Genomic DNA, 23,271 nt, shown 5'->3' with positions numbered 1-23,271 from the left:
AGCTTCTGGCAACAGGAAAGTCATACCAGTCTGTAATTGAGGGAGAAAAGCAAATTTAATTTGAGGTGCATTTTTAGATTTCTTTAGTAAAATGGTGAATAAATAGGCTGTATTTGAAATACATACTCTTGCTTATAAATAAAGTTTTGTTGAAAGAGAAGTACCCCGAGCGATATTTAATACGCAACATGAATTCCTGCAAAGAATCCACTTAGCATTCAGAACTATTTGAGGCAGGACACCCAGAATGGTTCTAGTTGAGTGGGGATAATTATAGACACATTTGCATTGTGCTCCTTCAATCTTATATAATCTGCTTAACCTAGCCGAGTCCATTATAAGTGAAAACCTGCCATCACCTGCACTGTACTATCTGAATTCTTGTAAATCAAATGCAAAGTATTAGACCAGTGAGAGAACTAGTGTTCATTCTCTTCTATTGGAAAACACTATAAAGAATCAGTAAACCTTTGTTTTCACATGTAATATTTTGAGAAAGAACCCAAAGTTAAAGCTAGATTTTAACTTCGGATATATACAAAATCTGTTGATGCCATTGAAATCAGTATATGCTTCCTTCATGCATAAATAATAGTAAATGAATATATAATAATGTTTAAAATAAAGGAAATGTTGCTACAATTAAGGTAAAAATTTTAAGCATAAAAAGCGATGAGATGCAAAATGTCAGGTTATGAGAGCGTAATTAAATTATTCCAGTTATACCCCACCATATTTAAGTGTACATTTAAGGGTGTAATTAACAACTGAAAATCTTCTGTGCACAGTGTGCTCAATGGGGTGAGTTAACATTCCTAGAAGAACGTTTAATTTTGCATTTCCTTAATACAGGTTGGACAGAGCATCACGGCTGGAGATTCTCAGCCAGGGCAGAACCCTGTAGCCACCTGGTTCTGCATCCAGGGACAGAGCTGCACAGCTGGGGCAGAACTCCACAGCCACCTGGCTCCGCAGCCAGGGCTGGAGCTGTGCAGCCAGGACTGAAACAGGGCTGGGACTGGAGCTCTGTGGTCAGGGACAAGCTCCCTGACCACTGCTGGGACTGGAACTCTCTGGTCACTGCTGGGGCCAGAACTCCCCACTTTGCCGCCCGTTCCCACATCCCCTGGGTTGCTGGTGCCCCCTAATGCACCACTTCCCCACCACCAGACCTCCCTTTTCCTGGGCTCTATGGTCCAGAAACATCCGTGTTCCATGTTGGACCACTGATGTTGCCGGACCAGGGAGTTCTGGTTAAGGGAGGTAAAACCTGTATTTACCACTTTGATTCTCTTTGCCTGCTGTCGTCTCTGGAGTCATGCCCCACATCTCAGGATTGTTGCAGAATAAAGAGATATTTCCCCACATCACAATGAAGAGAAGTTCAGTAGATACCCCACTGTCCTCTTTGCAGCTCTCTCTGGGGGTTTCTACCATTTTGTTGAGAGTGATGGTGAATAAATGATTATTAGGAAGTGTAGGAGAAATTGTGGAGAGGCTCAACAAGATGAAGTGTCAGTGAGCCTCTATCAGGCAGTTGGTCCAACAAGGTGTCATCATGAGGATTTTTGACTCCCTGTAGAGCCGTGGTCACCAACCCGTCGATCACGATCGACTGCTCGATCGCGAGGCCTCGACCAGTTGATCGCGAAGCGTTCGGGCACCCTCACCCCCAAGAAGCCCCACTACCTACATCTAGTGTAGTGCCGGCTTCCCGCAGGATGGATGGAAGTCTCAGTCTGCAAGATCTGTATATCTTATGTTGGTGTATGTATCACTCTTCTATGCAAATGTAGAGATATGGAGTATAGGATGGTTTATGATGAGCAAATGAAAGCCATCAGTGGTGTTTCCCTCAATGTCTGGGTGATCACATGTAAACAACCTCTTTTGTCCTTTACATCTAAGCAGTGGTTGGTCTTAGGAAGTCATGTAATACCCCTAACTGGTAGGGTCTGAGCAAGTGGTGAGAAGCCCCAGAGAGCAAGAAGGTGAGTGCCAGTGGCTTTGCACTCTAGGAAGCACCCCAAAAGGGTCTTCTGTGACCACACCCCCATCAGGTCCATCAATGACTATTAGCCAAGATGGGTAGGTACAGTGTCCATAGCCTTCATTTGTCAGAAGCTGTGAATGGGCAACAGGGCATGGATGGATCACTTCGTGGATCACTTGATCACCTGTTTTGTTCATTCTGTCTCAGGCACCTGGCACTGGCCACTGTCAGAAGACAGATTACTGAGCTAGATGGTCTGACCCAGTATGGCTGTTCTTATGAGAAGAAGAAAGCTGATGGACTGCTCACTGGCACAGCGTGCCAGCAGGGTGCATCCTGCATTAGTACACCCCAAGCCTAACCAGCAAATCCCACAACTGTCAACTTTGGCCACAACTATGGGGCTGATGAGTCAGGTACAGGTGGAGTCTCCAGTGCCAGAGGACTTGAAGGGAGAAGACCTGGATCTTCCTTCCATGCTCGACACATTTGAAGTGGCACGGGAACTGATCATCATGATGGCTTAGTCCCTGAGCCTACTGACTTGTGCCCTGGCACTGCAGTGTACTACAACACAGATGACTCATTCCATAGCACTAATGGAGGCACCTGCTATGGCAAAACGGAGAGTGGCACCGACATCTGCGGCATTGACAGTACCTGTCACCTCAGCACCTTCCTTTAGACATTGGGGAAAACCCTGATTTTGAACCAGCACTCCTTGCTGGGACACCATCATGAGCCTCTCCACCCGGTCTGGATCTCTCCCTACTCCTTGGAATTGGAGACAGAATCCTATGCTTCCAGCTGCACATTTCAGCACTGCAGAACGAGCACCTCATCCCAGCCAATGCCACAGATGTCATGATGACTTCCCCAGGGGCTGAGGCCGGTGCAATGCCCCTTCTAGAAATAGTGGGCCTACTATCAGGCACAGGAGTTGGGCTCAAGGGCTGCTTTGGTGTCCACGGTGCACTGTGGGATGCTGTCAGTTACATCAGACTTTTGAGACCCAGAGATTCAGGTCTCTTCCAAAGAAGCCTGTGAAACCTGAACCAGAGATGACTGATGCAGTCATGATCATTCTGGTGCAAGAGGAGACACCATCGGTGGAAGCACTCTAAACTGTCCCATTGGACACCAGGAAGCCAGAATGGCAGGCAGATCCAATTCCCCCACCAAGCATCCTCTTCTTCCTCACACAATGAGGTGGTGGCAGAGATAATCATCTCTCTGCCCACAATGGCCCATCCAGACATCCTTCACTGCTTGGCACAGAACCCCAATATACAGGCTGAGGATGTCACAGAGGATTTGGGCCCAGTTGTTGACCTACTGGCTCCAGGGTGGTCCTGCCCCTTGTCAAGACAATTGTAAATATCACCAAAGTGTTGTGACAGATCCTGGTATCTTTCTTAACAATGGCAAAAGGGATAGAACACTAGTACTTTGCCCCGCAGTAGGGTATGAGCATCTTTTCACCCATCTCCATCCTGGAACATTGGTGGTGGATACTGCTAACCATAAGGAGAGACAAGGACATCTGCATCCCACTCTGAAGGCCAAAGAGCCTAAAAAGCTGTATCTATTGGGTTGCAAGCATTACTTGACTGGGGGGCTCCAGCTCCACATCGCCACCAACACCAATTCAGCCATCATACCTACAACTCCAGGTCTTCCCTGGCCAGGTTCTGGGAGTGGTTGTCCACGCATTCCCATTCTGTGGGTAAGGTGATTGCCCTTACCTCTCTCTAAAAGTGGCACTGGATTCTGTGAACTTCGCTACATGGACCATGCCCACTGCAATAACCATGCATAGAAGCTAAGTGTCGGGCCTTCTGGCTAAAGTCAGAACACCATCCAGGACCTCTAGATCGACTGTGCTGGCCTGTTCATAGAACAGACAGTTATGCCTGCACCGTCTAAAGGAACTCTAGCGCATGCTCAAGTACCTAGGATTGATACCCCAGAACCTTTGGTCTCTGGGCCACCCTCACTAGTCCACCAAGAATCACTGGTCTATGGGAGCTCAATGCAGGGAATCATCACACTCGGATTCCAATCTCAGGGTAAGGATTGGCACTGTTGTGATTGAGATGAGCAGTCAGCACCTGGTCTCCACATGTGATCTCTCTGCTTCAGAAGCCTGTACCAAGCAGGAATCCTTAGCACTGGGCCAGAGTGCTGTGCTAGGAATACCTACTTTACTGCCCATTGTATCATGGCCATAGGGCCAGTGGCTTGTCCTCTTGTACCTATGAAATCTCTGGGGATTTCCACAACCCTCCCAAGGGCTCAAATCAATCTTGGGAACCTCTAATAAACTTGTCAGATATGGTCTCCCATCCACCCCCCAATGTGGAGGTTGAAGAAAAAAGACAGCTCAGAGTCACCAGGCTGCCATGGAGGGACCAGATGAGCATCTATGAGAGGTGACAGATTTTCTGGTATCTGCTTCATGCTAATCTTTGCCTGATGAGATGATTACAGGGCCCCCTCATCCAGTCCTGCAGGATAATGCCTTGGATAATCGGGAGATGCTAATAAAAGTTGCCTCAAACTTGGGACTTAGTGCCGAGTAGCTGGATGAACCTTCAGACTGCTTATTTGATGTCCTCACCTCTGTGGCCACAGCCAGGGTGGCATTACCTTTGCACAAGAGGATGGCAAATATAATCAAATCTTTGTGGCAGACACCTGTGTCACTGCCTCCAAAAGGATGGAATGCAAATACTATAAATACCTTCATATGCACCCTGCCCCCAATCTCCCTAGTGGTTTCAGCCATCACTGAATAAAAGAGGCAGGGACAACCAGAGGTGACCCCCAGAAACAAAGATGCAAAGAGGTTTAATTTGTTTGACAAGAAGATTTATTTAGTCATCCTCGAGCCTCCAGTTGCAGATGGCCAATCAGGCCCTTGTTGGCTGCTATGATTTCAACATGTGGCAGTCCATGGCCAAATTCAAGGATTGACTGCCTGAAGACACCCTCAACAAATTCAAAATGATGGCAGATCCCATTGCTAGTGTCTTTGCATATCCTCTTTCCATGTCCCAGGTCTAATTCAGTCTTGTCGGGCCACGTGGAGGCCACCATGTGAAACGCAGGCTGCAACCTCTCTAACGGTAGCTGCCAAATTCTGCGTCCCATCCAGAGACCATCTAGACAAGGTCACTATGATTCCACCAGAGATACTTACCTCCCTGCAGTGATGAACTGACACAAAGATAAACCTGGAAGGAGGCCTGTTCAAGAGTCCTCTATCCTCAGTGTCTTTTATATCAAATGCCTCCAAGCTCAGCTGAGGAGCACATATCTGCACATTGCAGATCCAAAGGACATGGTTGCTAGAGGAACTTATGTATATAAACATCAGAGAAATGAAGGTATGTCTACACTACCACCCTAGTTCCAACTAGGGTGGTTAATGTAGGCAACCGAAGTTGCAAATGAAGCCCGGGATTTAAATATCCCAAGCTTCATTTGCATCTTGCCAGGCGCCGCCATTTTTAAATCCCCGGTAGTTTGGACTCCGTGCCCGCGGCTACACGTGGCACGGAGTAGGTAGTTCAAATTAGGCTTTCTAATTCGAACTACCGGTACACCTCGTTCCACTACTTAATTAGAAAGCCTAATTCGAACTACCTACTCCGTGCTGCGTGTACCCGCGGGCACGGAGTCCAAACTACCGGGGATTTAAAAATGGCGGTGCCCGGCAAGATGCAAATGAAGCCCGGGATATTTAAATCCCGGGCTTCATTTGCAACTTCGGTTGCCTACATTAACCACCCTAGTTCGAACTAGGGTAGTAGTGTAGACATACCCTGAGGCTACGTCTACACTGGTACCTTTTTCTGGAAATGATTAAAACGGAATACTATTCAATTTTCAGTTTTTCCGGAAAAGCATCTGTGGCCAATGTAGACACGTTTTTCCGGAAAAGAGCCCCGAGCATCATTTTTGCGATCGGGGCTTTTTTCCGGAAAAGATTACTGGGCTGTCTACACTGGCCCTTTTCCGGAACAGTGTTCCAGAATAAGGACTTATGCTCGAGCAGGAGCAGAATAGTTTTTCCGGAATAGCGGCTGATTTTGTACAGTAGATCGTCGTTGCTTTTCCGGAAAAGCAAGCGGCCAGTGTAGACACCTCGCAGCTTATTCCGGAAAAGCGGCTGCTTTTCCGGAATAAGTGGCCCAGTGTAGACACAGCCTGAGAGTGGTTAGGAAGGCAACAGATGATGCAGGATATGGCTGAGCTGTGTTGCAATTGACATAATTTGAAGCCACCTAACATGGAATGGACATGAGCAAGCATGCGAAGAAGAAAAGATGGTTACTTTTTTTGTGGTGTTTTTCAGCGTGTATTGCTCATGTCCATTCTTAACCTGTCCTCCTTGCCCACTGTTGGAGTTTCCAACAAAAAGGAACTGAATGTGCGGGGAGCTAGTGGCGTGCCTTGTACCATGTTATACAGGCACCTGCCAGAGCTGGTCTCCTACAGATATTACTGTGTGGGAAAACTTCCAGCCCGGGGACACATGGCAGTCATACGCCCCTAACATGGAATGGAAATGAGCAACACATCTTGATGAATACCAGTTATGAAAAAAGTTAACTGTTTTATAGTTTTTTGGTGAAAGTTGTTCCATTGTACTTTACACACATTTGTCATGGCCACTATTTTGAATTTCTTTGCTAAAAGAGAGACATCTCTATGACTACATTATCAGCTCATTTCCTCATCACACAAAATAGTCCCTGAAAATGGAAACAGAAGTTGCAAAATAATAAATATGGAAATGAATTTCCATACAGCATAAATACACCAGATGCGTTTTTTCTTGCTCTCAAAATACATTTGTTTTCTTCTAAATCTTAAACATAATCATGCTGGGTCTCTTGCTGCAATCCTTACTTAGGTGAAAGTCTCATTGCTTTCAGTGGATTTGTTGCTTAAATAAGAACTGCAGGGTCATGCACTTTTCATGGAAATGTAACTTAATTTACATGAGTAACAAACTCACTTTCTGGAGTACATTATTGTTTGTTTGTTTCACAATACACTGTTATAAAAATAAATGTACGCAACATAGTTTTTAGTATTCACACAGGACGTTAATAACATTTACTTAGAAAATACTTCATTTCATTCATTATGACATTTAAAAACTTTGACAGCTGTTGAACAATGGATACCACTTTTTTTTGGTACTGTGAACAATCAACAGTAAATATTTAAACGCTATAAAATTAATATGCCTGTGGAACGTTCATATATTTTGATGATTTTTCTGTTGCTACACTCTGTGAGTGCACACTTTATTTTATATATGTTTCTAATTTAAGATAGTGAAAAATACACAAATTTCTCATGTTGACCTTTGGAAATTGTATTATTTTCTGTCTTGAAATGACTTTTTATTTAGAAATTCAAGCTAATTATCATAAAAAATAAACTGCTCCAATTAAAAATGAAATATTTTGAAATTCTATAAACAAAACATGTAGTTAGCTGAATCATTTTTCCTCTAGATTTTCAGTTTTTGAAAAAAAATTAAAATATTTCATTTTTGTCCTGATTTGAGAATATGTTTTTGAAACCTCAAAACTTTTCAAAGTGCAGGAAAATCATTTGCTGTTTTACTTTACCTCACTTATATGACCTGTCCTCTCCTGGTTCTCCTCCTACTTCTCTTATCACTACTTCAGCATTCCCTCGGGAGGATCTTAGTTTCTCTTCCCCTCCCATTTCAACTTTTTGCATGGGTCCCAAAGACCTCTCCCAAGAGCACCATTTTGGGAAGTTAGGGAGGGCAGTAGCCATGCGCTCCAGGACGGCAGCTAGGTTTTCATCCCATTCCTCAGATACTATGGGAAGGAGGGGAAAGGGCTTGTATTCCATGCGTGCCTCTCACAACTAGCTGGGGAGCAAGCACTTTCCCCTCGCTCCCTTAGCATCCATGGAACGGGATGAAAAGCTAGCCATGTCTCCACTTTATATTGAGATAATCTCAGTTTCTATAGTGGCCAAAGAAATGTAGACTTCATAAGAAAATATTTCTTATAGGTAGAAATTTCTATTGCAGTAAATAACATTAGAAAGTACATTCTGTGACACAGTTTGACTTCTTTTTGCCTGGACACCAGGGCAAGAAATCATATTTCTAGTCCTAATACTGGTAGTAGGCATTGGTTCTGAGCATGTGGGCCTCCCATTCTCAGAAGAGCCTTTCTGAATTTGAACTTTGAACACAAACAGTAAGAGAAGATGGGTGGATGTGGAGGGACTTAGGTCCTATTAGGGAGAAGAAATCACAATGGAAGGGTTTCTACTAATATCTTCACTTTTCAGTGGCTGAGTGCGGGCATTGTTTCGCTGCCTTTTCATGACAGAGAGCTGAGTGAAGGGGTTGTTTTGATTGGTGTTTACATCTGCCTCTCCTGGAAGGAATAGAAGTCTCCTTCACTCTTTCTGTCTCTGCAGAGCGAAGAGGAAGGAGTGTGAGCTGTTGAAGTAGGAGCAGTCTTCAGTAATAGATAAAAAACTGACCAGATGCTCATTCCCAGCAGGGTCAACAGCTACCACTAGCCTCAGAGCTAGGTTTGGAAGGGCCCATCTCTGCACCCCTGTAAAGTGTGGGGGGCCACAGGACAAAATTAAATCCCTGGTTCCCAGAGCTACTGCTGCTGCTTTTCCCCATCAGCAGGCCTGTTCATTCCAAAATACTGGGAACTCAAAAAGATTTGAGTTCTGCTTTTAGTTTTGAACACACGTAGCCAAATTTACCACTGGCATAAGCAAAACACACCACTAACTTCAATGGCGTTACCCTCATTTAAACTAGTAGTGAATTTGGCCTTCAGTGTTCAAATGAGTTTGAAATTAGGAAAAATATGTTCACCGATCTATGCTCACAGTTACTTTGACTAAGTTGTGCTTTTCCCAGAAAAGGCCATATCTGGTCATTTAGAAGTAGTATCTGACAACACTGAAACATAAATTATCTCATGAACCGCTTAGAACCATTAACTTAATATCATAATCACTTGTGAACACATTCATGAGCAATCATTTTCTGATGATTAAACTGCTATAAAGTATCTGTGCACTCATACATCACTAGAATGAAGTTGCCACATCTAAAATATGCATTATTTATATGCAAGCACTGCATATTAATTACTGTATATAAGTTGCTCCATGTTATAGGAACTTCTCTGAGGCCTGGTCTACACTAGAGCGAAAGGTTGACTTTAGATACACAACTGCAGCTATGGTATTTATGTATCTGGAGTCGATGTATCTTAAATCGCTGTCCACCCCGCAAGAGGTTGATGGGAGCAAACGCTCCTATCAACTTCCCTTACTCCTTGTGAGGAGCTGGAGTATCGACACCAATAGGGGCCCCCTCTGAATTTTATTTAGAAGGTCTTCATTAGACCCGCTAAATCGAATGCTGGAATATTGACTGCAGCAGCGTCAATCTTCTGTGTAGTGTAGACGTGACCTGACTAAATCCACATATGGCTTCAGCTTTCTTCTCTCTCACAGCACAACACAATATGTATATTTGTAGTGGTTTGAAATAGGTGTCCCTAAATCTCAAACATCTTCATTAAGAATATAGCAATTCACTATCTTTCAAAAGTATAACATATGATAGATATGGGGCTAATTTAGCCACAACTAATCAGGAAAGAGATCTTGGAGTCATTGTGGATAGTTCTCTGAAGATGTCCATGCAGTGTGCAGCAGCAGGCAAGAAAATCAAACAGGATGTTAGGAATCATCAAAAAAGGGATAGAGAATAAGACGGAGAATATCTTATTGCCCTTATATAAATCCATGGTACGCCCACATCTTGAATATGGTGTACAGATGTGGTGGTCTCATCTCAAAAAAGATATACTGGCATTAGAAAGGTTCAGAGAAGGGCAACTAAAATGATTAGGGATTTGGGACAGGTCCCATATGAGGAGAGATTAAAGAGACTGGGACTTTTCAGCTTGGAAAAAAGGAGACCAACGGGGGATATGATAGAGGTATATAAAATCATGAGTGGTGGGGAGAAAGTGAATAAGGAAACGTTATTTACTTGTTCCCATAATATAAGAACGAGGGGCCACCAAATGAAACTAATGGGCAGCAGGTTTAAAACAAATAAAAGGAAGTTCTTCTTCACACAGCGCATAGTCAATCTGTGGAACTCCTTGCCTGAGGAGGTTGTGAAGGCTTGGACTATAACGGATCTCTTTAAAAGAGAACTAGATAAATTCATGGAGGTTAAGTCCATAAATGGCTATTAGACAGTATGGGTAAGGAATGATTTCCCTAGCCTCTGTTTGTCAGAGGGTGGAGATGGATGGCAGGAGAGAGATCGCTTGATCATTACCTGTTCGGTTCACTCCCTCTGGGACACCTGGCATTGGCCACTGTTGGCAGACAGGGTACTGGGCTGGGTGGACCTTTGGTCTGACCCAGTATGGCCATTCTTATGTTCTTACGTTCTAGATATGATGACTGGAAAATTAGAGCTCAGTCTTCACAGGAGAACTCTAACTCATACTACCAATCTCAGAATTAGAGATAGGGAAGCAGATTGGGTAAAATGAAGTTGCAACATTCTCACAAAGCACAAACTGAACTCTCTGTAGTTCATTTCACATCCTTCTATATTTCCTGGTTCCTTCAGATGTAAAATGGTGGGAATATTACAGCCTACTTGCCAATATGTTGCATGAAAGCACAACCTAATGGTGCATGGTCTTCCAGATCCTCCCCAAAACCATAACTGCCAATCAATTCTGCAGTCTCTGCAGCCCCACATAAATTAATTCTGCACCTTTGAGCCCCTCCATAAAATAATTTTTCACCCCTCCTGTCTTGTATCTGTTTTGCATCCACCCTGAAGACTTTGGATTGGAAGATTGCTGGGGTAGGAGGGGAGGGGGCTGTCTTCACTTCCTACAAAGCCAAGGAAGCAAATCCCTCAAAATCCTTACCAGGTGAATTGTTCCAAGTTGACAGTAATTTGAATCTTCTAGGCTGCTCCAGCTCAGTCACTTATCTCTAAAAGAAACTGACTGTATCATTGATAAGTTGACTGAATCCAAGATGGCATGATCATTTTGTGAAAAGTGTCAAAAGAAAAGCACCATCTTTGCTGGCTATTTTTCATGGTTTTGCTTAGTGAAGTTTCAGCAATGCTTAGAGAATTCCAATTAACCATTTGAGAGATGAGCTACTTTCCTCAATAGCTGTACAAAACCAGCAGAAAGATGTTAGGCCCCATATTGGTAAGGCTAGTGAACCATGGATAGGCAGGAAATGATTAAACTTTCACACTTTGAATATTAATAATCATGCCAGTTATTGTCATGACCATCCATCCTCCCCCAAAATGGAAGATCGTTGCAGAGGAACTGAACGGGCATCTCAGTACAGTTGGGTTTCACAGCTGCCGAGGTACACTTGTTCTTCACAGATTCTCACGATCTGGTGCCAAAGCAGAATTTTGGAACAGAGACTGTTTCAGGACTCTCCTTCTAGCAAGCTGTAAGGGTAGAGGTTTGTGTCAGAACTCAGTGAACACTCATTTTCAGCCACTCTCCTGTGCCGGATTCCCAGGAACTTTAAACCACTAGAACCTGAACAGAATTGAGACACTGCTCAATCTCAGGGTCCCTAGGCCCACTCTTGGGAGGGGTAGCCATGTTAGTGTGTGTCTTCCAAAATGACACAGTCTTGTGGCACCTTAGGGTACATCTAGCTTACATGCCTCTGCTGACAGAGGTATGTAAAATCGGCTACCTAACATAGTCAGTGAAGCGGGGATTTAAATATCCCTGGCTTCATTAAAATAAAAATGGCCACCGCGCTGTGCTGGCTCAGCTGATCGTTGGCACAGCGCGCGAGTCAAGACGTGGATCAGTCGACAAGGGAAGCCTTTGTCGACTGCTCCTGTAAACCTCATAAACAGCGCGGTGGCCATTTTTATTTTAATGAAGCCAGAGATATTTAAATCCCTGCTTCATTAACTATGTCGGGTAGCCTATTTTACATGCCTCTGTGGGCATGTAGAGACCAATAAATCTGTTAGTCTCTAAGGTGCCCCAGGACTTCTCATTGTTTTTCTTTGGGGGATAGACTTTCTGTCTGGTATTCTCATCTGAAAGATGGAACCCATTGTCCAGCTACCTCAGACTGTTCTGTCTTTAAATTCACCCTCTGCCAGAACCCCAGCTCCCTGTGATGCTTCTGGTTCACAGTTCACTTCTCTTACGGGAATGCAGCAGTTGTGAAACCTCTCTACCCCTGCTTTGCTCAATGTCTAACACATTTGTTATTTTACACTTAAACATATAAGCCATGGGAGAGCACAGAAGATATAAACCAAAAAACATTACACACAAATTTCTACCTGTTTCCTCACCCCTCCAGGACATTTTTTGAGCTGGGTCAAGGTGGTACAGAGTCCTGCTTCAGTGCATGGTTTGTGCAGCATTGCTTCGTTCTCCTGGACTAGAGGAAAATGGCCCCTGAGCAGAGCAGTTTTAGCCCTTTGGAAATTTTCATTCCTCTGTATCAGATGATGCCATTTTCAGCTTCCTCACATGAGGCCATACTGGGTCAGACCAAAGGTCCATCTAGCCCAGTATCCTGTCTTCCAATGGTGGCCAATGCCAGGTGCCCTAGAGGGAGTGAACAGAAAGAAGTAATCATCAAGTGATCCCTCTCCTGTCATCCATTTGCAGCCCCTGACAGAGGCTAGGGACACCATTCCTACCCATTTGGCTAATAAATATTGATGGACCGAACCTCCATTAACTTATTTAATTCTTTCTGGTTCTTGTTTCTCTGGTAAGGAGTTCTACAGGTTGACTGTGACAAACACCTTTGTTGCCAAAGTGACCTCTCCCGCACTAATCCAGTTCTTCTGTGTAGAGACCAGTCTTTTGTCTAGAGTGAACAATTTCCTGTGAGTATTTAAATCAACTACTCTCAGTGTTAATCCTGTATCTCTCTAACTTCAACCCAATGTTGAGGCAAACAGGAAACTAAAAAGGCAAAAACCTTCACATACAAAAAGGAATTTGCAGTTTGACACAGCTTGAGTTCACATCACCATTCATAAATCATACAGACACTCCCAAATCATCACAAGGGTCTGTGCTGTTATTTGATATTTCAGCAGCTTTTCAACAATAAAATAAAACTAGCACAGAGATGGTACAATCACACTACCAACAAAAATATGTGCATGTGTCTGTGGCACAGAAGGGCGATGGTGGACAGATAGAGCCTAATGGTAATGGACGTAGGAGGACAAAGAAAAGGGACAGAAAGAAATTGCCAGATTTTAATTGTGCCTATGCTTGGCCAGGGTGTTGGAGAAGTTAGTGTAAACTGAGGGAACTTGAGTATCCACTGCTAAAAAGTCACATATACCTAGATGAAATAGGCCTTTCTAGGTATTTATCCTAAAATACATATACTATAATTTGGAATAAATTAATTAAGCAATGTTATTAAAACATTTCATCTTTGTTTCAGTACTTAATTTTAGTTTTGTCTTTTTTCATTTACAAAAATCAGACTGTCATGTGTTCCATGGTATCATTTTTCTCTACTATCTCCATGTAGCATCAAAGTCTTGAGTTCTGTGTCTACACTTACACATCTTACAGAGGTACAGCAGCAGGAGCTCTTCAGTGTAGACATTCACTACAGTGATAGTGTGGTTTTCCCATTACTGTAGTTAATTTAGCTTCCTGAGAGGGGTAGCTTATGTCAATGGAAGAATTCTTGCATCAGCTTAGTGATGTCTCCCCTGGGGGCCACTGGCTTAACTATGTTGTTCCAGAGTGTGGACTTTTTAATGAGCTGGCTTTAGTGATGTTCTTAGTTTTGGTGCACATATATAGCCATGTTTCTAGAGGTCTTTGAAGCCTTGCTACTCATTATTGTGCTTCCAGTCAGTCATGATGCTAATGAATATTTATCTGCTGATTGTGTTAGGTTTATGTAGAATTCAACCTACACAAGGCTTGTTTTGTCTCTCTATATATATCACTTAAAATGCTGCTCTATTGATTTAGAGTTGCCTACTTTTTGGAACATGAATCCTTATTTATACTACAGGTTTCTAAACAGGAGAACAATCTACAGCTGCTACCAACTGCTAAGAGAAATTACACACAAAGATTTGGTAATGATATTGTTTTAACTCTTGTAATAATGTTCTTGTATTTCTTTAATGTGCAGCCCCTGTGCTTCCTGGGGCATATCAACAAAGTCAGTCCCAAGGGTATGGATACATGCACCAAACCAGTATGTCATCTATGAGATCGATGCATTCACAGCCACATTCAGCAGGTTTGGTGAGTATTGAATTGAAAGAATCATTCCTTTGAGTGCATCCTTCTTTAACTACTGGTTATAAATATAAACATAAATAGAAATATAAATCCAGTGGAAACCCTTTCAATCCAGAATTGGGAACCTTGAGAAATAATAATTCTTCTGGATTCCTTCATGTTACTACTACTCAAGTAGCTGATAGAGGAGGTATCTGAGCCTTTAGCTATTGTCTTTGATAAATTATGGAAGATGGGAGATATTCCAGAAGGCTGGAAAGGGGCAAATATAGGGCCCATCTATAAAAAGGGAAATAAAAACAACCCAGGAAACTACAGACCAGTCAGTTTAACTTCTGTGCCAGGAAAGATAATGGAGCAAATCATTAAGGAATTCATCTGCAAACACCTGGAAGATAATAGGGTGATAGGTAACAACCAGCATGGATTTGTAAAGAACAAATCGTTCAAGCCAATCTGATAGCTTTCTTTGATAGGATAACGAGTCTTGTGGATAAGTGAGAATTAGTAGATATGGTATACCTAGACTTTAGTAAGGCTTTGATACAGACTTGCATGATATTCTTATCAATAAACTAGGCAAATACAACTTAGATGGGGCTACTACAAGGGGGTGCATAACTGGCTGGATAACTATTCTCAGAGAGTAGTTATTAACAGTTCACAATCCTGCTGGAAGGGCATAACAAGTTCCACAGGGGTCTGTTTTGGGCCCAGTTCTGTTCAATATCTTCATCAATGATTTAGATATTGGTATACAGAGTATGCTTATTAAGTTTGCAGATTATACCAAGCTGGGAGGGGTTGCAACTGCTTTGGAGGATAAGGTCATAATTCAAAATGGTCTGGACAAACTGGAGAAATGGTCTGAGGTAAATAAGATAAAGTTTGATAAGGATAAATGCAAAGTACTCCACTTAGGAAGGAACAATCAGTTTCACATATACAGAATGGGAAGCGACTGTCTAGGAAGGAGTTCTGTGGAAAGGGATCTAGGGGACATAGTGGACCACAAGCTATGTACGAGTCAACAATATGATGCTGTTACAAAAAAAAGCAAACAAGATTCTGGGATGCATTAACAGGAGTGTTGTGAGCAAGACACAAGCAGTCATTCTTCTGCTCTACTCTCCTTAATTGGAGAATTGTGTTCAGTTCTGGGCACTACATTTCAAAAAGATGTGGAGAAATTGGAGAAGATCCAGAAAAGAGTAACAAGAATGATTAAAGGTCTAGAGAATATGACCTATGAAGGGAGACTGAAAGAACTGGGCTTGTTTAGTTTAGTTTGGAAAGGAAAAGACTGAGAGGGGGTATGACAGCAGTTTTTAGGTATCTAAAAGGTGTCACAAGGAGGAAGGAGAAAAATTGTTCTCCTTAGCCTCTGAGGGTAGGACAAGAAGCAATGAGCTTAAACTGCAGCAAAGGAGGTTTAGGTTGGACATTAGGAAAAACTTCCTAAATGTCAGGGTGCTTAAACACTGGAATAAGTTGCCTAGGGAGGTTGTTGAATCTCTATCTCTGAAGATATTTAAGAGAAGGTTAGATAGACATCTATCAGGGATGGTCTAGATCAGTGGTCACCAACCAGTAGATCGGGATCTACTGGTAGATCTTGGAGCCTCTGACAGGTGATTTTGACTAGTTTGACCAAGAGGCTATCAAGTGCTGTCATTTCAATTGCCCCTCTCCCCACTGATGCTCATCTGCCGCCCTTGCCTTGGAGCTGCCCCTCCCAGTGGGGAGCTTCCTGCTTGCTGTGCAGGGCAGGAGAGGGAGAGGAGGGTGCTGATGTCAAGGTGTCCCCTCCCACTCTGTATCCTTTCTCCACAGAGTAGAGAGGGGGCACATCAGGACTAGGGATAGAGCAAGTTTGCTGGCTGCTTTAAAAAGTGGGCCAGGGCAGGGGTGGATAATCAGCTGAATACGAGCTCCCATTTTGACGCTATGTCCAAAAGACATGGTGTGATATTCCATGCATAAGCCAGAGAATCTCAAATAGGTGTAGGAAGGTTATTTTAACTCTGTATTTAGCATTGGTGTGACTGTCCTTGGAATACTGTGACCTGTTTCAAGAAGGATGTTGATAAAATGGAGAGGGTTCAGAGAAAAAGCAACAAGAATGATAAAGGAATAAAGAAAATGTCTTACAGTGAAAGATTCAGAGCCTGATCTGATTACAGTCTATAAGTACCTACATGGAGAGCAAGGGGTGTCAATAATGGACACATCTTTCTAGCAGACAAAAGTATAGCATTGTTGCCCACTATTTAACCCATACATCTGTGTGTGTGAATGTGTGGCACAGTGTGTTCTCCCTTTCTCTGACATTCAAAACTCATCTATATGCAATCCTTTTAGAAGGCAAAGTAGATGCTGACCACTAAATAGGGTTTATTTGTGTAAACATGTGTTTATTTGCGCAAACACAAAACCTCTGAATTTTTCAGTGGTTCTGGCTCCCACCTGCCTACCTGTCCACAACTGTGCTGCTACCTTTGTGGGAGGCAGCAGCATGAGGAAAGGGGGAAGGGGAAAGCTCTGCAGGTGCCAGCACACATGGGGAGCTGGTTTAAAAGCTGTCTTCCTGCACATACTGGTTCCTGCCCCCTCCCCCAGCTCTGCTGCCTCTGATACAGAGGCAGCAGCACTGAGGGGAGGGCAGTCAGCTCAATGGGAGCCAGTCATCATTTTTATTGGGGCACTCAGGGAGCCCAAGTTCATCCTTTCACCATGTACTCAGATACACATTCATAACCCTACCACAAAAATTCTAGCATGGAATCAGAATTAAGGAACCATGCCTTACTGTAAGCCTGTGATACATGACCAATGGGCTGGGTATTAGATATTTCCTATGGTTGAACTTCCATCTCTTCTGAACTTAAATTTTCATTTTTAAAAATATTAATTATGTAAATCAAGTGAACACAAAGCAGTCTAATGTTGAGTTGGTAGGTAGACAGTTTGATGATATCCCATAAAAGGTTTGAGTGATCATATTGGGTGTTCGCTCCAAGAGCCAACATACTGGCAAACATTAAATGTTTTTTTACCTTTGATCATATCAGCAGAAACATCCAGCTATCATTGTTGGATATAGTGCAACATGGAAAAGAGCTCTTTGTTTAAAGAGATACTCTGTGTGATTCCTGGGTTGCTTTTGGCTTTTGCTGAGAAACTAGGAAGAAGAAGGAAAAGAGAACTCTTACGACATTTAAAATGAGCAGAATTTTAAACCTGTAGCTTTAGTCGCATTTGGGGAAAGTTCATTCTCCAACTAAAATGTAAGGATCACCTTGCCCATCAAGGGATATTGGAGAATCTGTTCTCTATTATTCTAAGGCCACTTTGTAATCTTTGATAGCTGACAATAGTGTTGATCTATGTATAGGAAGTAAATATTAAACTTAGGAAGAGAATGTAGTTGACACCAGGGAAGTTCTACTTATATAGTTAATAAGACTAATTTGTGCTTCATTGATTTATTTGGATTTACATAATCAAGAGCCTATTAGTCATGGTGGATGCCTTTTCCATCTATTACAAATATAGCTTCAACCCTAATTTCAGCCTTAACCATAGTATATGTAACCCTTCTGCCAGGTAGCACCAGCAGCAGCCAGGTTCAATATCTAGGGGTTCCTCTCTACCCATCCATCACAGAGCTGACTCAAGCCCCTACCCAATAACCTAGGAAATTCATACAACACCTCTGGGAGGCAGTGCTACCCCACTCATGAGCACAGAGTCTCCGTGTGGAAGAGAAACTTTGAATAAAAGAAGAGAGAAGTAATGTGGCATTAATTTGGGGAAACACCACTGTCAGGGCTGTTCCCCACTCTGGCACTCCGAGTGCAGAAGGTGAGGACCTACAAAGCTAAAAAAAAATCCCCAGACACGTTGCCTCTACAAACACTAGTTACAAAACTTCCCCCCAGAATCACAATACACAGATTTTGGGGAATCGCTGCCACCATCATGTGATTTTATCCCTAAAACCAGGGGTGAACACTTGAACCCATCCCCAGGATTCCCCAAACTCTTTTGCCACAAAAGAGCTTGAAAAAAGAAAAGAGAAAAACAAGATGCAGTCTCTGGTAACTAACCCCAGTCTGAGGCATGCAGATATGTACAGATAGACAGACCTTCCAGACACGAGAATCAAATCATCACCTTAAAAAAGCAATTTTTATTACAAAAGATAAACTTGATAAAGTGTATTTGGTTGCTAGATGTTACAGAGCAACTAAGGAAAAGAAAATACAGAGAAAAAGTCTCTAGGCACAATGAGAGATGGTAAAGGGGGAGGAGCGGCATAGAATCACACAGAGCAGTTCAAACCAAACTACAAAATAAAGAAAAATTACCCTGAATGAGACTAGATTCACTTTTCCTTTTCCTTACTTCCAATTTTCTCTTTGTTCAGTTCACTCCCATGCCCCAAATTCCTTGAAGACATGGGAGTCCTGCCTGGGTTTAAATCATTCTGGCTGTGTCTAGATTACATCCCCCTCTCAATAGAGGGATGTAAATTAGGCATTTTGAAATTGCAAATGAAGCCGGGATTTGAATTTCCCGCATTTCATGTGCATAATCATGTAGTGCCGCTCTTTTGAAAACGCGCTATTTCGTAAGTAAAACCGCGGTCTAGACACAGTTCTTTTGAAAAGGGAAGGCTTTTTCGAAAGATCCTGTAGGCTTTTCGAAAGAACCATGTCTAGACCGAAATAGTGCATTTTCAAAAGATTGCCACTACATTATTATGCAAATGAAGCACAGGAAATTCAAATCCCGGCTTCATTTGCAATTTTGAAGTGCCTAATTTACATCCCTCTGTCGAAAGAGGGATGTAATCTAGATGTACCCTCTGTGTCTCTCAACTCCTGGTTTATCTTTCCCATGCAAAGAAAGCAGGCAAGGAGTCTATATCCCATTCAGATTACATCCCTCTATCAAGATTGGTTCTCCTGACCCCCTGGCCAACACCTTTGCTAGCTACATGAGTTTAACCCCTTAGTTGCTGGGTGGTGGTCAGCACTCCTCCTGTCCATTACAACCAGAAACAAAATTCATAACCAAAGCCATAAGTAAATGTCCCAGCTCAAGTAGACTGGGCAATGTCCTTTTCCTCTCAAGCTCTCAAGCCCAGCAATGTAAATGTCCACTTCACATGCCCAACCCTTCTCTGCACCCAACTCACAGTCGCTGCTCTTGGCCAGGGCAAACCAGAGTTCAGAGGCAATCTGCAGAGTTCATCTCCCATCCTGGGTGTGGAGGGTAGGAGGCATCTCACCCGCTCTGGTGGGTTACTTGTCATCAACTTGCTCGCTGTTTACTGGCACCGCTCTGCTGGCCATTTGTTGCCCCTTGCTGCTGCCTCTTTGCTGGCTATTCCTCACACCTCTCTATCAGTTGGTTGCCCCTTGCTATCGCCACTCTGCTGGCCACTCCTCACACCTCTCCATCGCCCCTTTGGTGGCTGGTCATCTCATCTTTGGCTGGCTTGTGGTGGATTTGGCTCTGGGCCAAACCTAGGGATTTGGCTCTGGGCCAAACCTCAGTGATTTCAGCTCTTGGCCCAAAGCACAGTCCAGCCACTGGAGTAAATTTACATACAAAAGAGACTCCTTATGGAGCCTTTCTTCAACTCTATCATTGAAACAGTGAAAAGAAACAAGTTGCACCAGTCTTACAACTCATGCCCAGAGGACATGCAGCCTCCTGACTCACCTCCCTTCCCAACTTAATTTATAGAGCTCTGGAAGACAAACCTCTGTTCCTCCAAAATACACTGACAGAGCCTCTCTTTGCCCTGAGTTAAACATAGTGGCTGTGTCTACATTGGCACCCTTTTCCGTAAAAGGGATGCTAATGAGACAAGTCGGAATTGCAAATGCTGCGGAGGATTTAAATATGCATTTGCATGAACATGGCTGCCGCTTTTTTCCTAGGAATAAGGGATCTTCCGGAAAAGGGTTTATTTTCCGCAAGATCCCGCCTAGACTGGCGCTTTTCTCCGGCAAAGCCCCAAGCCGGAAAAAAGCGGCAGCCATGTTCATGCAAATGCCGCAGGGGATATTTAAATCCCCCGCAGCATTTGCAATTCCGACTGGTCTCATTAGCATCCCTTTTACAGAAAAGGGTGCCAATGTAGACATAGCCAGTCTGACTTTTCTGCATTCACCCAATAACTGCAAGCATGGTGGCCATATTTTACATTTCCTGGATTTAGTGTAACACAATTTGTGACCCCACAACAGCCAAACTGGTTACAATGGGCAAAACACCTTCCAACAGTTGAATATCTAGTAAGCCTAAGCAAACTGAGTGAACTGTATTTACACAGCCACACCCAGGATTTCCTTCCCATTCTATCTGGCTGTAATGGAAGCATTGATTCAGACCCTGCTTACATATAAAAAAGTGTAAACTATCCATAAAAGTTGAAGTGAGCAACATTTTGCTCAGAAAAGTGCTCCCAGAAACATAAAAGAATCTGATACTTACATATTCATGCATAAATACTTATGTAAATTTAATGTGTGCATGAATAGTGGTGCTAATAGGTATTCAGATGAGCATTATCATTACTAATCTACCCTGAAATGTTATCAGGTCTTGTCTTCACTACAAACAAAACCGTGTGTTCTTAACTCATGCTAGCTAACTTGAAGTAGAATCCTAGTGAAGGTGAGGCAATTTGTAGTGTCCATGTCTGGTGGCTAGTTGAGTTATCTAACTTGAGTTCAGAGCACACCTTTCTGTTCCCAGTGAAGACAAGGCCTGATAACATTTCAGGGTGAATTTTCTTAGTGAAGACAAAGCCTTTTTGGGATCATCCAAGCAGGGACAGAGCGAGTATGATGGGATTTAGATGGCTATGGGATAATTACTAAATTTGCTGAATACATTATTTGGCACAAATAGTCCACTCAGTTCTATTCACCGTATACTTCTTAAATAGTATAAACTGCATCCTCTCTGCATGAAGGTTTGAATTCTATATTTCAGCTTATTGACATATAGTGTGTATATGTATATGAGAAGGAAGCTATGTCTGTCAATGTTGGGTTCTTCATGGTCTTTTTTCTTTTTTTTTCTTTTTTAACAGAGAACATACAGAGCTATGTATGACTACAGTGCTCAAGATGAAGATGAAGTTTCCTTCAGGGATGGGGACTATATCGTCAATGTGCAGCCAATTGATGATGGCTGGATGTATGGTACTGTTCAGAGAACTGGGAAAACAGGAATGCTTCCAGCAAATTACATTGAGTTTGTTAACTAATTTCTGTCCCTAGTCCTTTGAGCTTTATTCTGATTTATTCTGAACTTAGCCCTTTTGAAACAAAATACTCAGAAGCTTTTAAGACCACACGTTCATTACTTTATCACTAATATAACAAACTGATGTAACAATCACAATCTGACACATATCCAAACAGTATTGCTTATAATAATACTTTGTAAGAACAAAAGATGTATGTGGAAGCCCGGTGCTGCCAATCATGTAAAGGTTTCCCTCCATTAGCTATAAAGGAGATATGTCTTTTTCCTAGATTTCCTAAATTCTCTTTTAAACATAATCATAACATAGATTCTTTTCTTATGTCACTTTGAAATCACAAGAGGCTAATACTTTCAATTTAGCTGTTTAACATTGAGCATTTAATGTTCCAATAAAAATTATGACTGGATAATTCAGCCTAAGTAACAGCAGATAATATGCTGGGAAAAATCCTACTGCCCAGCAGCCTTATTAGAAACATAACATCTTTCTTGACAGTGAAAGTTTCCCACTCTCATTTGCCCACACATCAGCACTAATTCCTGAGTCTTACATTTGCTCTCCTTCATGACTGTGCCCTTATCTCCTGTCAGTTTTGCTTGCTTCCCAATGCATCGGTTTTGATTGTGCCTTGATTAATGGCAAATCTGTGTCTTTTCCACAGAATATTTCCCACTGGCACTGTCCACAGTGCAGAGCCAAATTGCTGCCTCTTTTCTTTCCCTTAAATAATATGTGAGAGACAGGGTGGGTGAGGTAATACATTTCATTGTATCAGCTTCTGTTGGTGAGTGAGACAAACTTTTGAGCTTACACAGAGTGTAAAGTAGAAGTTGTCCCAGCGAAATATATTACTCCACCCACCTGGTCTCTCTTAACATTTAGTTAGCAATGTCCATCTTCAAAGTACTATACAAACAATTTCCATTACTTCCTTTATCCTTAACTGTCCTACTATAAAAAAATCTCAGAGGGGTAGCCGTGTTAGTCTAACTTTAAAAACAAGTTACAGAATGGTAATAAACATATAGGCTACGTCTACACTGGCCCCTTTTCCGGAAGGGGCATGTAAATTTCATGAGTCGTAGTAGGGAAATGCACGGGGGATTTAAACATCCCCCGCGGCATTTAAATAAAAATGTCCGCCGCTTTTTTCCGGCTTTTAAAAAAGCCGGAAAAGAGCGTCTACACTGGCCCCGATCCTCCGGAAAAAGTGCCCTTCAAAGTGCCCTTCAAAGTAGGAATAAGACCCTCCGGAAAAGGGCACTTTTTCCGGAGGATCGGGGCCAGTGTAGACGCTCTTTTCCGGCTTTTTTAAAAGCCGGAAAAAAGCGGCGGACATTTTTATTTAAATGCCGCGGGGGATGTTTAAATCCCCCGCGCATTTCCCTACTACGACTCATGAAATTTACATGCCCCTTCCGGAAAAGGGGCCAGTGAAGACGAGCCCATATAGAATCATGAGCTGTTGTGGTCAAAACCCACTTCATCAGATGAACTATAGTGAAAATAACAGAAACCAATATATATAAAACAGCTATAGAGAGCCAGTCTTAGGCCCATGAACTACCAGGCCTCATGAAACTTATAGCTACATCCTTCATTCT

General features: G+C 42.7%; 1 protein-coding gene across 4 annotated transcripts in view; it reads left to right on the top strand.

Moving 5' to 3' along the window:
- Positions 1-22,762, top strand: part of NEBL (nebulette) — a 418,429-nt gene extending 395,667 nt beyond the window's left edge. For all 4 annotated transcript variants that reach the window (XM_089776726.1, XM_075922494.2, XM_089776727.1 and 1 more), the window contains 2 exons: positions 14,261-14,376; positions 21,488-22,762. In XM_089776726.1, the coding sequence (XP_089632852.1) occupies positions 14,261-14,376; positions 21,488-21,664 (293 nt within the window). In that variant the 3' untranslated portion in view covers positions 21,665-22,762. The remainder of the gene's footprint in view (positions 1-14,260; positions 14,377-21,487) is intronic.
- The last annotated feature ends 509 nt before the right edge of the window (positions 22,763-23,271 follow it).

The sequence above is a fragment of the Pelodiscus sinensis genome, chromosome 2 (assembly GCF_052426305.1).
Source record: "Pelodiscus sinensis isolate ZL-2025 chromosome 2, ASM5242630v1, whole genome shotgun sequence".
Lineage (NCBI taxonomy): Eukaryota > Metazoa > Chordata > Testudines > Trionychidae > Pelodiscus > Pelodiscus sinensis.
The sequence above is the reverse complement of the archived record's forward strand: the minus strand, read 5'-3'. Positions and strand labels throughout refer to the sequence as shown.